General features: G+C 39.2%; 1 protein-coding gene across 1 annotated transcript in view; it reads right to left on the bottom strand.

The window, feature by feature from the left end:
• SLC12A7 (solute carrier family 12 member 7) overlaps positions 1–15,819 on the bottom strand; it is a 114,342-nt gene that overhangs the window by 53,419 nt on the left and 45,104 nt on the right. Inside the window, 9 exon segments of the mRNA XM_042464389.1 lie at positions 303–422; positions 2,360–2,458; positions 4,444–4,562; positions 6,251–6,425; positions 7,191–7,248; positions 8,390–8,488; positions 11,887–12,057; positions 13,221–13,326; positions 13,328–13,430. Of these exon segments, the coding sequence (XP_042320323.1) occupies positions 303–422; positions 2,360–2,458; positions 4,444–4,562; positions 6,251–6,425; positions 7,191–7,248; positions 8,390–8,488; positions 11,887–12,057; positions 13,221–13,326; positions 13,328–13,430 (1,050 nt within the window).

The following is a 15,819-nucleotide window of genomic DNA, read 5'->3' as shown; positions in this document are numbered from 1 at the left end:
GGGCCAATGTCAAGATTTTGTGTTGTTCTTCTACCTTTCTCATGTTAAATTCTGTATGTTTTTTTAAATGAATTAAAAATATATATAAAGGACCAGCTCTTGATACACAGATACAGCATGCTTCTACCCTAGAAAATTTACCTTCCCCCATAATAATCAATAAGAGATCTTTATTTCTCTGAATGATATGAAATTCAGTTCATCTACCAATGGGTATTTTTCTAACTCATAAAACAGAGCATGACAAATTTCTTTGCTGAGTTACTTATTTGAACAACTACATAGAAGAAACAAACTCTTACCCTCTATATTCAATATATTTGTAAATGCATCCTGCTATTAGCATGGCAACCAAGGCATAGTACCAAGAGCAAATGAACATCAAGGCAAGACACAAACTCATCCCCAAGAATGAAAGAGTCCTAAAAGAAACACATATTCTAGATTGGTAACAATAATGCATCTAGATCAAGCAGAAATTACAAAAATGTCTATGTAAACACATTGCAGTATTATATGGCAAGCAAGGCATAACAGTAAAAGAACATCAAAACAAGACACAAATTAATACCCAGGAGATGAGACCTTTTAAAACCACATATTCTATACTGGTAACACTTAAATTTAGTAGAACTCACATGTGGTAAGAGTAAGCAGCTGGGCACATCTGGAGAGTAAGTTTGCTTGGCCAATTCAGAAATTACAAAATACTTGGCAAGTTTTTAAGTTTTCTGGTACATTTCATGTAAGAGCTGTTTGGTGGTGGAACACACTCTCTCAGAGTCTCCTTCTTTGGAGGTTTTTAAACAGAGGCTGGATGGCCTACTGTCAAGGGTGCTTTGATTGTGAGGTCCTGCATGGTAGGGGGTTGGACTGGATGGCCCTTGTGGCCTCTTCCAACTCTATGATCCTATGAGACCACTGGCCCACTGTAAAAGTATGTGACTCTCAAATTAAAAATGCATTTCTGCACATAAATCATGCTGCCTTCTTTTATGAGAGGACACATTTTTCATGGTTAATCATCTACTTCATCAGATGTAAACAAATACAGATTTTCGTTCTATAAGATTCTGAAATTTTCCTAGTTTTCTAAACAAGTTGCAAGTCATTTAGCATTTAAATTTTGATACTACTGAAATACCAGACCTATTTATTGTGTGCAGTTCCTGAAGTGATTATACTCTTTGTCATGTCTTTCTGTATTTTCCCGGATTTACAGATACAGTAGTTGTTTCCAAGCACCCACCAAAAAATTGCTATATACACATGCAATAGATCGATCACATTTCTATACCAAGTTTTATTTTTCTTCCAAAGGGCTAAGCCATCTTTTTACCTTGACAAAATGGCAAGGCTGAGAGATTGTGATTGCTGTTTGTGAGGTAAATTAACAAATGAGGCAAGCTGCCAGAGATGAACAGTACTGTACTTTGAAGGTGGAAATGTCAGAACGCATACCTCTATCACTTAAGAGAAGTAGTAACATCTACAACAGGCATGGGAGTTATGTGGTCTCCAGATGTTGCTGGATTGCAGCATCCACATGACTGACCATGCTGGCTAGGGCTGCTGGGAGTTGCAGTCCAACATTTGGAAGACAGCACAATTTTCTGGCCTACACCTTCCAGAGGCTTACCCATGCTTGTGCCCTTTCTCTAAGATATATGCATGATTTCACAGTTCTGACATTTAGTCTTTGAACTACTTACATTTTTAAACAACAATAGAAAGCAGCCCTTAACTGTGTTCCTTATGTGCACAAAATTAATCTGTGGGGGTTCATTTGTTCATATAGTCATAGAAGTTAAATTTTCAAAACCTTAAGCTGCTCAAATCTATTTCTCCTGAGGATGGGACAACAAAAGCAAACCCATTAAAACAGGATACTCTGTTCTGATGGAAGTATTTTTATGTTTTCTCCTCCCCCTTGCCCAGTCTTTCAGTAGTCAATAAAAAATGATATGCATAGTTCAACACACAAGTGAGCTAACAATAAGGTAAAAAGGTATGTACTAACTAAAAATAAATATATTGCTATTTTTAAAATTTTGCTTTGACTGTATTTGTATTAAAAAACATTTTCTAACTTTCCTGCAGTTCTTTCAAATGAAAACTATTTGTGTACCTACACTATTTTTAATATCAAGGTATCCTTGTTGCCATTATCTGCTCTCCTGTCCATCTAAAGAGTAATGTGAACCAGCTAAACAAATAGGAATTCTATTTCTCCCTTGCTTCTTATAAGTGCTTCTTTAAATATTGTACGGAATTATAATTTTAATGCTGAAAACACCCTGTAAATATAAATGCTTATTCTGTTCTTCAAATGAATACATTTTCAAAGTCCATGCTGTACCAGTGATAATACTTGAAACGAGGTCTCCAGTTTGGTGTACGGAGGAGAGTCTGAACTGCACATGCCAAGTTCACAAAGAGATAGCACATAAGGAAAAACCTACAAAGAAAAACACATTTATAATTTAAATGAATATCACAATTCATTCTGGTCTTGGGAACAGAGATACAGATAAAAAAAAATGGTGGGAGAGAAAAACTTTATATTCCATTAATTCTCTGTCAGTGAGCTTGGTTTCTGTGTTAGTCACAGAAGAACGAAAGCCCTTTCCTCTGTGTCCAGGTGTTTTAAAAAATCCTTGAAAGACTACTAACTTTTGCGGGCTTAGTTACAAGGCTGACTGATTTATCCAGTGTTCCTACGTCATACATTTTTCTGTCCTGTTCCACCCTGTTGTGTTAGAGTAATATGCCTTTAAATATTTTGATTGATAGAAGACATGTATTCTGTGAGACAGCCACTGACTGTTGAGTCATGAGCACATGGCATGATGCAAGGTTGCTACAGGTATGCATCATGCTATGTGACACTGAATAATGACTCACATGTTCTGTTGTCAGTTGCGAGTTATTGTTGAAGCAGCAGGTTGTTGCTGTGAACTAGTGTAGATCAGTTTGGAGCTGGACAGAAGATGCTGGAGTTGATTGGAAGTCAGAGAGGAATGTGTACATATGTACAGTATAATATTGAACATGTTGAAACCTGAAGATAAAAGCCTCCAAAACTTTAGATGAATCAACTGTTTGTGACTTTTTCTTTTAAGTTTAAAAAGTGGTCAGTGCACTGCCAATACCAATAGCTGTGGGTTTTTGTTTCTATACTCTGCTGTGTATATTGTTTTGGTTGTAGCTAGGTGATTTTTCCACAGACTGTGCCAAGAGTTTAGGCCTTTATTCCTATATAGGCAGCCTCTGTTCTCTTTCCTCTCTCCCATTTCTTCCTGACATATTGGCTGTTGCTGGTGGGGAAATGTAGAATAAGATGACACAAGAGCACAGCATATCTGCATCAAGTGGAGTATGTCATTCTTCCCTCACACTCGAGAAATAAGCTTCTAATGTATTAATTTCAATTCATGTACATTACAGCAAACTGCAAATATCATGATGCAAGTACAACTGTAAGATTTCATAAGAATTCTAGTTGTTGGAGAAAGTTTCAGTGACTTGTTGGTTTTTCTTTCACCTAACACATTTAGTCAACTCCTAAATCTTGACACTGATCAAAATTCTAGATCAGCTACTTAATTAAGTATACTTATACTTACACTTAAACTAAGTAGCATTTTCTGTCCTGACTCCCCCATTCCTGACTTGCCAGGCATCAGCTGCTGTGAAATACAGGGATTTGCTCTCTTGTCTATCTGGATATAGCAGATTGATGTTTCCACCTCTTTTCCACAAGCAATATCCAGTTCAACAGTTAGAAACAGAGGACCTGTTACAATTCCTCCACACAATGGTGAGAAAGGGGGTGGAGAAGTCAGCCTGCTGTTTCCCAATTAACAGGAGAATAGACCACTATTGCTCACAGAGGCTACTGCTTGTTAAGCCAGGGTTAGGGGACTTTTACAATCCCTATGTATTCCATGATATTGAACACATAGGAACTATGAATATGAATCAGTTACAAATGCATAACTGAAGGTTAAACATTTGTAACTGTCGTTGTGATTCCAGCCACTCTTCAAATCATTTTTCCTTGACGTGTAACTTTTCATCTGCCCTAATCTGTTCAGCTTCTGTCATTATGTTTCTCTTTTTAAACATTACCTTTCTCTTTCTTGCAGCATTCTCTTTAAATGTGCTCTGTACATCCAAAATAAAATAATCAATTCCCCAATGACCCATTGTCTGTTACTAGAATTCTCGGTCCACTTGCCATCCATCTGTATTTTAATGCTTTCCAAATTGATAATCTTTTTTATTATTTCTGTTTATTATAAACTCATCAAAAAAGTTGTTAAACATGTGGCTTATTGCATAGCTTTATGATGCAATGTTTCATTAATTGTATCCCACCTTGAGATCTAACGATATAGGAAGAAAGATATATGTAAATGAAACCTCTATATACATACTTACATAGAAAGGATTGGAGCTACACTATCCAGCGAAGCTATAAGAATGCCTATCTCACATATCAGCGCAGTCAGGAGCAAAGCCCATGTGGGTTCTCCATTTCGTTTCCCATGACCAAATACCTGTTGTTGTTGTTTTTAAAAAGGGCAAATGTTTTAATTTATTTCAAACACATGCATCTGTAAAACATACATAAGCTTAAGTAGAATTTTGAAAAATACCATTTTGGACTACAACTTCTAGAATCTCCTATCCAGCATGGCCAGCGGCTATGTTGGATAGGGGATTCTAGAAGTTACCATTCAAGCTTTTTAGTTCATAGTTTTCCAAGCTTTGACTCATTACACTATTCTCTGTAATGAACCAAGCTACTATAAATTATAACAATTTACAATGTATTATAAAAAGGTAAAGGTAGTCCCTTGACATGAATGTCTAGTCATAACCGACTGTAGGGGGTTGTGTTCATCTCAGCTACCAAGCCAAAGAGCCAGCATTGTCCAAGGATTGGTCTTGTGATCATGTGGCCAGCATTACTGTACCAAACGCTGTTACCTTCCCACTGAGAAGTAGTACCTATTCATCTACTTGCATATGCATGCTTTTGAACTGCTAGGTTGGCAGAAGCTGGGACTAGTGACAGGTGCTCACCCCATCATGCAGCACTCGGCCCTTGAACTCCCAACTCTGATCTTCCAATCATCAGAATTGGTGTCTTAACCACTAATCCACCACATCCCTTTTAATGTATTATAAACTATTATAAATTATAACGTATATATTATAAGCATACATTAAAATGATTATAAATTATAATATATTATAAGCAACATAATTCAAGATGGGATAACCATTTTTATTTTAGCCCTTTTTCTAAGTTGCCTAAAAGATGAATATGCTTGCAGAAACATTACACTGAATGCAAGATGAAAGCAAACATATATATATATACCTACATAAAATATGTGTTCTCTTATTTGTGTGCAGACACACACATCCACCCTCCCACCCAGCCATAGAAAAGAAATATTAAATGAGCCTTAAACTAGCATGCCATGATGGGAAATTGGGTTACAGGTTTAGGACATTTTGCTCATGAAATGTTGGCAAAGGTTTCAAGTATTGCAAACGAAATACAGAACCAACACAGAGTAGAGCATTTTGTGCCAGCATTCAGAAATAAAGGGGCTATTATGATTATTCTCCATACAAAATTCTGCAAATTTCTACCAGCCTCCATATTTTTTTTTAAAAAAATTAACATAGTTTTCTTCATAAAGTACAATTTACATGCTAAAACGTGCAAGTTGCTACCCCACCATTAGACCTCTGCCTACATCATAAAGCCTGTGTGTCTCTTGCCTTAACAAACTATGATCAGCCAGGGTCAGAAATGTACACCTGAGCAGAAGTTGCCATCAAACCCCGTACAGTGGTACCTCGGGATACGAAATACCCAGGTTACGAAATTTTCGGGATACGAAAAAATCCCATAGGGAATTATTGTTCCGGGTTACGAATGTTTTTTCGGGTTACGAAAAAACTTTTGGTGCTTTTTTCGGCTTTTTCGCACGGAATCGCGGCTTTTCCCCATTAGCGCCTATGGCAATTCGGCTTACGAAGGCTTTTCGGGTTACGAAAGCGGCCGCGGAACGAATTACTTTCGTAACCCGAGGCACCACTGTATACCACAAAATTAGGGCAGCTAGAGCAAATCGTCTGCGCGTGTTGCTTTGGAATGGGTTTCCCAGCAGACTTCTTCTGCAGCAGAACTGTGAAATCACTAAAAAAGCAGAAAACAAAGACTCACTTGAAGAAATGGTACAATGCCATCTCTTGCAATTGCCTGGAGTAGCCGGGGAGCACCAGTAAGGCTCTGGAGACCAGCACCACATGTGGAAAAGAATGAGCCAATTACAATAACCCATGGAGAGGGCCATGCCAATGTACCAATCACTAGGTTTCCATTAACTGCTTCTCCAAATCTTGTGAGGAAAGATCACGTGCAACATTAAAGAAAAAAGAAGAGTTAAGTAAATTATGCAGATCTATAAAATGGCTAATTCAGTTCACCAACATGTAGGGGCAAGTTAAGTGGACATATTTCTGCAGGACTTATAAAGGATAACACGGAAACACAGAAAGGACAGTGGATGTCTCTTTTAGAAGAGTTGATCTTGAAAGTTTCCATAGTTTATTAAGCTATCTGACATGGCAGATTGGAATTCTTGTTTCCTAATGTGCCATCAACTGGTACCATAATTGTGCCCAGTGGCTACAGTTGTTTTCTTTCCTGGAAGTTCTCCAGGGACTGTGAGAGGATCACCTGAAGACTGGCACTGGTCTATGAACTACCATTTTGATTACTGCTTCTAGAAAACTATGGTCCAAAACAGATGGGGAAAAAACCCCCGCTCCTTCTACACAATTTGAGTGCATGGTAGTTAGAACACATCAAGCTGCACCGGGGCAAGCTAAGGTGGCTGAAACCCTGCTGCAAAAGGAGTGGATTTTATCCACTCATTGCCACAGCCCATTTGGGACTGCGGCAGTGGCTGGCCTCAGGACTTCAGCGTCTGTTTGCCTCGGTCCCACTGCAATTGGGGTGGGAGTGGCCTCTGGCCACTCCTTTTGCCCCATCTGCTGAGGCCTTAATTTCCCACAACCCAGTCTTCTCTACTTAAAGTGGTATAGCTAATGGAGCATGTGCAGCCTTGAAAAAATGATGGCGTGGGAATGCCTTTACATACTTGTCCCTCAAGACGACTCCTTCTATACAGGCGCCAAAAAGAATTATACAGGACAGATCTGTATTTGAGATTCAAGGAATGCAATGTACAAAAAGTTGGAAGGGGGTAAGGTGGGAATCTCAATGATCTTTAGGACATTTGTAACATTGTAATGACTACTAAGTATTTTTTAATTTCTATTGATAACATTAGTAGAGAATTCAACATATGCTTAGCTCTCTTACTGAAAGCAGAAGAACCTCATCATATTTAAATCGGGCCAGCCTATGTTCTTTTTCTATTTCCAATGATACATTAGTCAACACATCAGATAAAAACCAAATTAGAGACAATAATCTTAATAGCAAAGCAAATGAAACAGTACATAACTCTGTGTATCTCTCTCTCTCTCTCTCTCTCTCTGTGTGTGTGTGTGTGTGTGTAAGAGAGAGAGAGAGAGAGAGAGAGAGAGAGAGAAGCAACTGACATAAGGCAGAACTGGGCAATATGTGGCCCTCCAGATGTTCAGCTTTTAAATCCCATAACCTTAGGTAGCACTGCTAGTGGTAAGGGATGATGTGAGTTGCAACTGAGCAACATCTGGAGGGCTGCACCTTTCCCATTCCAGACCTAAAGTAATCCTGCTCAAACATTTTAAGTGCTGTTGTTCCTTGTTGTCACTAATGTTGATACAAATATGTTTATTACTAATTATACTTCTGAAATTTTATTCTATCTTCAATTTCTACATGTATGCAAAATGAAAAGAAAACGAAATCATATAAAACAGTACTTCATCTAAAATAAAGAAATTTATTCTGCCTATCCAATGCATTTCACGGATTTTAAAATGTATTCATTCATTATTTATTAACAATCAACAGATCAAACATTTTTAAAATTTAAAAGTCTTCCTGGTTTTGTCTACTGGCAAAAAATGAGGCTTGCTTATCAAAAATATTAAAATGTGTTTATTCACTACAATCTCCAGACAGCTTTAACATGTTCTTCTCAAGGTTTGGTTGCTCCAATCCCAACGTACCTTTTCATTTTCAATGTAACATCTAAGTAAAATGTCTTACATTCCTTTTAAGGCTAGGATTTGTGGTTGTTTGTTAGCCATCTGTGTACCCTCAAAGCAAACACCTAACATGAAAGGACAATATATATGAACCAGAGTTATGAAATCTAGATTATTATAAATTGTACTGAAAGGATACAAATAAAGGATGTAGTTGAAATGGCTAGAATTGTTCCAGTTGGAATAGATTTTTGAGCATCTCGAAGATCTCCAGATCTGTTTGAACCTGCCATGATGCCTGAAACCAAGAACAAAACAATACATCATAGAAAAAGGGATTGGCATTAGGTTACTGATGTTCAACACTAGGAGAAAATGTACATCAACTTGATTAAAGGAATCTACCCAGGTCTGTAGAGAAAGAAATTGCAGACTGAGTTGAATGTATACTGTAGGCATTTAATCCATGCGATCATGCAAATGTCAACAATGACTTAGGCTGATTGCTGGAATGGTGACAAAATAAATATCACTAGCAAGCTGGACTTGTTGGAGAGTTGTACCGAACACTGGATATAAAGTTATGGTCCTCTAGGTGTCTCTGTCTACAGTATCTGTCAACTTTAGACAGCATAACCAATGGTGAAAGATTATATGAGCTGCAGTCCAAAAACTTCTAATGGACCACTGTTATCTATCCCAGTCTAAAACAACTGCATGCTTACACATCTGTATCTCAACTGGAAGATTCAATGTTACATTTCAAGAAAGAGCTAACTTATAAATAAGGTAGCAAAGATGTTAAGGTCTGCCTCTATACTTTAGGAAACAAAGAAACAGATATACTGTACATATAATAATTGAAGACACAGGTCAATGGAAAGGTTTTGATTGTGCAGTACTGAAGGCTTCCATGGAAGAGTTACATATACGTCAACACTTTTCAGGCAATTATCTATTATCACAACTCTTATGACCATGGCAAATTTACTGAGTCCCTGGAGTATTCTCTACATGAGAGAACAAGTTCAGACAGCTTCTTCCATTACTCACAGGAATCAAAGCAACACGAAGAAAGACAAAGATTATATTCTGTCAGGCATAAAAAGAGATGCTGACAAAATTCCAAATCATTTTCTCTTCTGGCAGTCAAACTAAAATAATAGGCTGTTCCTCATATACTCAATTTGTTCATCATGTGTACCCAAAAATAAATCTTCTATGCCAAGAAAATCAAAATGTTCAGTAATGTATACCCATTTTTTGCACTGTCAAGTTTATTATTTCTTGTACTCACTATATCAAATATACTTTAAAGAACACCTCAGAATTTTCAATCAGGAACACTATGGATGAAGACATGGATAGCTAGTGGGAAAAGACCATATGTTAACACCAGGAAGCTTCACAGGTCACTCAAGTTCTATGCCCTGGACAGCAGAAGTTTTTATAGGAAAGACCAAGGATGAATGTGTGGCAAATACTAGGATTTTTGGTAATATGATACGCATTCCATTATAAAATGTCAATTTTACCCTATGGGAATTAGAGGAGAGAATAGTCCCTATCTGAGTTGGAATAGGAAGCAGTTCCTAAGAACTCTGCAGAGATGGGAGAACTCTCAATGTCCAAATTTTGGAAACTCTAAGGAGAGGTCCAACTGATTTACTTCTACAGTATTTAAAAACATTTAAAAATGGTTGGGATTTCTTGGCTCCCTAATAATGGTTGAATCTTCAATCAGTTTTCCTATCACCATTAAACCAAGAGTGTCTCCCTTCGATGATGGCAAACAAGATGAAGTTCCATTTTCTATAATCAAGGTTGAGACTACTAACCTATTTCTGAATTAGGAACTAAATCTGAGAAACTTGAGGTGAGTCTGCCCACAGCATTTTTCTGATTTTTTGGCAACCAACCAGGAATAGAAATTCTTTGAGTTCTCCCTTCTCTGAACTCAGCAAAGAGAGCTGCTTCATTTTCCGCTTTCCTACGAAATCTATGTTTCTGTTTGCAATCCACAATTCCACCAGCACCAAAACTCACACAATCACATAACCTTCCAATCTCCAGATCTACCATTTCCCAAGAACTACCTTCCCCTCATTATTTGGCAAACATTAACTTGCTAAGCTATCTTTTCTTGCATTTATTAATTATGTCTACTAAAACCAGTATACTGGCCATTGTACTATGGCAGGGCTGTAGTACTTATCTGGGGATGGCACATCCATATACATACTCTGGACCTCTACTCCAGCAGTTTTAACATAGGCCTGAAACACATGGGCCAAATAAAGCACTTTCCAGGTGCTTTGGGAGAGGAGCATGACGTTCAAATAATGCACACCCCCAAACTGCCTGGAAGTCGCTCCAAGGCTACCTAAGGTGGCCCAAAAGGGAACAGCAAAAAGTTGTTCCTGCCAGCGGCCCGTTCAGAACCATGGCAGTGTCCGGCTTCAGGATCACAGTGTCCAGTAGCAATGGTCCCAGAGTGATTGGGGCTGACCTGTCTGCTTCACCCCATTGACCACTTTCTCCTTATTGCTAGCATCATTCAGAAAAGAACAATCTGTTGGAAATGAGAATTACAGAGGGTGGACCTAGAAAACTTTTGTCACTGATAAATCAGTGGGAGAGGGAATTTGGCACTGGTGGCGGTGGAAATAAAGGAACACGATGAGAGTGCAGTTAAGTTTAGAGGCTAGAGATTGTGTGTTCTTGATTTAAGAGGCAGGCACACTAATTAAATATCTTTCTCTCTTATAACCAAAGGGAATTTTCTTCTTTTTTTAAAAGCATCAGCAACAATCAAGGCAATTTGGATTTTAAGGAAGTATGTTTCAGGTAATTGTTACCTTAACTCTACAAGATGGTCAAATGTTGTTATTTAGTCTCTCTTTCTCTCTCACTGAAACACCCATTGCATACTCAGAGGAGCAGCCTTGACTTCTAGCAGGATAGTCCATCTAGAAATGACTATGTGATCATACTGTGGGGTCAAAATGTTATTCCAAAAAAGGCTGCCAGGCACAGCAAGTATGGCTGGTGCCACACTACAGAAATTAAGCAGTTTGACACCACTTTAACTGCCATGACTCAATGCCATGGGATTCTGGAGTTTGTACTTTTATGAGATATTTGCCCTTCCCTGTCAAGAGAGCTCTGGTGCCCCACCAAACTACAAATCCCAGAAATCCATTGCATTGAGCCATGAAAGTTAAAGTAGTCTCAAACTGCTTTATTTCTGTACAGTGGTAGCATCCCACTTATTCTAGTAAGGCAGTCCCTCCTGGAATGGGTATGTAACAGTCCAGTATTGCTTTACAACATGCAGTTTGAAAGTAATAGTAATAACATTTATTCGGTCATTGACCAATATAGCAGTTTGAAAGTATTTGGTGCGATCAATTTCAATTCAATCCACCTGAGGAAATTACAGCATTATTGGGGGTTTCACAGCAGACAACTAAATGTGGGAAAGATACCCAGAAGGAAGACAGACTAAAAATCACTGAGACTGAGGATTAAAAGCAGAAAAGAAACAAACAGCTCTTGAAGAAAAGATGTGTTTTCTTGTACACAGATTGCTATATTTCAGGCAAGGCCAGAGATGAGAATCTAAGCATGCACTCTAGTCTATTCAATAGAAGAGCCCACCCAGTTCAGTTATAGGTTAAAAGGGAAAAACAATACCTGTCACTGATGGAAAATAAATCCCGACTAACAATGTAAATGTCATGATATCTGTATTACAACATAGTGCCAATTTTTCTTTGTTTCTTCCAGAGTTGAAACAGGAACTGATGGGAAATTTCGTTTTCTCCACAATTGCTCCTTTGTCTCCATATGAACTCCATAAATTATCTGTGGAGGAAATAAACACCAGATTTGTTCACTTACACCAGCATATAAACACAGACTTAAAACACCTTTCTGGAAGACCTTTTATTGACCTCAAATACTCATTCCATCCTATTCTTACAATAAGCGATCTCACTTGACCATTTCTGGAATATTATCTTATTACATAATACTATTATCATCAGAGTGTGATTATGTGTCCACGCCCTGCTGAAATCAGTGGTAAAAACCTAATATTGTAAATGGACTTAGGTGTCAATTGTATCACCTAGGGCAGTGCTTCTCAAGCCATCTGAGTATGGGATCAGCAATTATTTTCAAATATGCCAGGGGCCAGCAATGTATTTGTTCCCATTCAATACCACAATTTCTTTCTTGCTTTGAAACTCACCGTAGACTGCCACCACCCGGCCCCTTCTCCTTTTGTGTCATGTCTTTTTTTAGATTCTAAGCCGTGGAGGAATTCTCTAATTACCATTTGTAAGCACTCCGAGAGCCTTGTGGCAGAAGAGCAGGGTATAAATATTCTAAATGAAATGAAATGGTAGCCAATGGCTTGGGACCATCACTCTCCAGAGACCACTACTTAGGTAGGACTGGCTAAGGCGCACCAGTCTTGGGGTCTACTTATCATCGATTACCTATTTATACAACCAACACTCAGCAGATGTAACAGATATTACAAACACTTCATTGTAAGTTGGCAACACTGACCTATATGTTTAGTTTCCCACTAATATGCATTCGTATGTATAATAATGAAAAAAGAGTATATGCAAAATAATATACATATTAAACATAATCTATAAATCACACATAAATGTCCTGGAATGGCATAAACATGTAATAAAAACAAGGTAAATAAAATTAAACAAATGCAAAAGGGTAGTGCAGATGAGCTGCCCTTTGATGTAGGGACTATCCTAATAAGGAATAGGTCAATTATGCTGTCTAGGAAAAACAAGCACCGATAGTACTAATACAGTTCTAACAAAGGACCACTGCATGGTGACTATTCTGACAGCCTAAACAGAACATGTGGTCGACTGCCATATAAGAGTCTCAAGATGCATGGAATCAATTAACATCCTTCCGTATACATTTATTCTTAGAAAAACCATTGGTTCATATTAACTGACTATCTGCATCTGTGTTGATAGGCTCACCAAATAGAACTCCACTTGCAACTCCAGGAATTCCCTGTATTTCAGTGACGTTGTTCAGACGAAAATATTCATCGCATTTGGCATTCAGAGATGCGTCACACAACAGAATTCTCTCCATAGCACGTAGCCTGTGTTACATTGTCTACAATAGTATATTTGGCACAAGGGTAATCATCCCTCACTAATGTACGGTTTCCAAGAAGACAGATACTAGAAAATAAAATAAACAATATGTGTCTGTACTTTTTAAACAAATATAATCAGTCTAAAAGAACTGTCATCATCATTAACCTAGCTGATAATGCCACTCATTTGGCAAACCTTATCTGGTTCAGAAATATATTTTGTTAGTCTGGAATATCAGTATGCAAAAAGATCTTGTTTCACTGTGTGAAAGAAGTGTAGCATAGCTTTCCTAGACTAGGTCTATTTCATCAGATCCCTGTTGCTAGTAAGGACCTTTATAATCGGACTACAACATCCATCTGGATTCATGGGATCCACCCCCCTCGGATCCGAATTTTGTACTATTCAAGTTCCTCCCCTCCTTATCTCCTTCCCCTCCCTCGGGCCTAGCTTTGCCTCAGGGGCTGGGAGGGGTTCCCTCAGTCTGGCAAGAGAGAGGCAGGCCATGATTGCTGCCGGGGCCTGTAATCTGCGCCAGTTGGATGCTATGGAGATTCACCTTCCCAGTGCGCTCGGAGCCTGGGTGGCACCCACCCCGCCCCCTCCACGCAGACAATAGGTGGAGCAACCCCTGTGGGGTGTGTGCATACTGGGCGCTGAGCACCACCAGGAAGACAATTCTTCATGGTGGCCAGCTGGAACAGATTACAGGCCCCGCAGCCTCTGTGCCTGCCTCACTTCCCTGAACTGAGGGAAGGCCCCCCCAGGCCCCGCAAAGATAGGTCCAGAGAGGGAAGGGAGAAGAGAGGGAGGGAGGGGATGGAAAGGAGCATGTGGGAAGGAGGAGGGAAGTGCATGTGACAGCAACCTTGCAAATGATCAAAAATGCAAGTTCCAACGCTGAAAATCTGGAGGGACAAGTATATAGAAATGCAAAACTTCTAGCGATGAGGTACAAGTTGTAGTATAAGCTTTCCTAGAAATAATCTACTGCATCAGATTCATGGAGCAAACTGTTATCTAGGAAGGCCTTTAACAGACTATCCAGAAATAAAAAACTTGTGGTGATGAAGTTTTAGATATGAACTGAGGGACAAAGGCAGGAGGAAAGATGTTGCCTAAGGCTAGTGTGAGTGGATGACCATACAAATGGTGGAGGAAGTTTTGGAATTTGGTGTGTGCAGACTGGGGAAACCAGAAAAGAATTGTGATAAACTGCTAAAAGTGGCCTTGTGAGGCTAGGGTGTTTTGTTGTTGTGCTCCTTCAAGTCATTTCAGACTTATAGAGACTCAAAATCAATCTATCAGGGAATCCTGGGTGGCAGTGGTAAATGCCTGTAGTGCAGCCATTCATAGCACACAAGGTTGTGAGTTCGATTCCAGGGCTCCAGGGTCATTCAGCCTTGCATCCTTCCATAAATCGCTAAAATGAGTACCCGATTGTTGTGGGCAATTGGTTTACACATTGTAAAATGCTTAGAGAGTGTGTTTAAGTACACTGATAAACAGTATCAAATATACTTGCTATTACTATTGCTCCAATGGGGTTTTCCTGGCATGTTTCTTCATGCCAGTGCCATCTTGAGGCTAAGAGATGTAACTTGCCCAAGGTCACTCAGTTTCCATGGTTGAGCTGAGATTTGAACCCTGGCCTCCACAGTCATGGTCCAATGATCAAACCATACACCATGCTGGCTCTCTTGTGGCTAGGTACTAACCAGTATTCTAATATAATTAATAATAATATATTGTTTTATTTATATACCGCTATTCCAAAGATCACAGCGGTGAACAGCAAGTAAGCTAATTAGCAAGTAAGCTAATTTGCCCCCAACAATCTGGGTACTCATTTTAGCGACCTCGGAAGGATGCAAGCCTGAGTCGAGCTATAATTGTATAGTGTGCCAAGAAGCCATTGTCTCGTTTCAACCACTGTTGATGGACTGGAATTTGTGAATATGTTCCAATTCAGCTTCCGGGCCTTTCAGCTCTGACCCATCAAGGGGACAAAGGGGGTCCGTTCAGACAGCAAGCTTGAACAGGAAAAAAAATTCAATTATGGCAAACATAGTTAGGATATGAGCCCGATCGATTCCAGATGCATCGCTGAGGAAACTCCAGATCTCCTCGATATAAAATGGTAGGTGTGAATGGGCCCCAAGGCTGAGTGGTGTTTTGAACCCTGATCTCCAGAGTCCTAGTCTTATCATCAAATCATACTCAAGTTAGTTCCCACCTCTCTTTCACTCTGGCAAAGACAATGCTGTTCTGCTTAACTTTATTGCTAAAAGCTATGAGCCATCACAATTCCATATCAGTTGCCCTCCGTTTCACGGGGATTTGTTCCGGACCACCCCTGCGAAAACGGAGACTAGCTGACATTAAGCTCCATAGGCCTGAAGAGGGCATGTGCCCACAAGCGCATACGGGGGGGGGGGGCACATTCCATTGAAAATAACAGAGGTCACATTAT

Source organism: Sceloporus undulatus, chromosome 4 (genome assembly GCF_019175285.1).
Source record: "Sceloporus undulatus isolate JIND9_A2432 ecotype Alabama chromosome 4, SceUnd_v1.1, whole genome shotgun sequence".
Taxonomy (NCBI): Eukaryota; Metazoa; Chordata; class Lepidosauria; order Squamata; family Phrynosomatidae; genus Sceloporus; species Sceloporus undulatus.
This window is presented reverse-complemented; position numbering and strand designations above follow the sequence as displayed.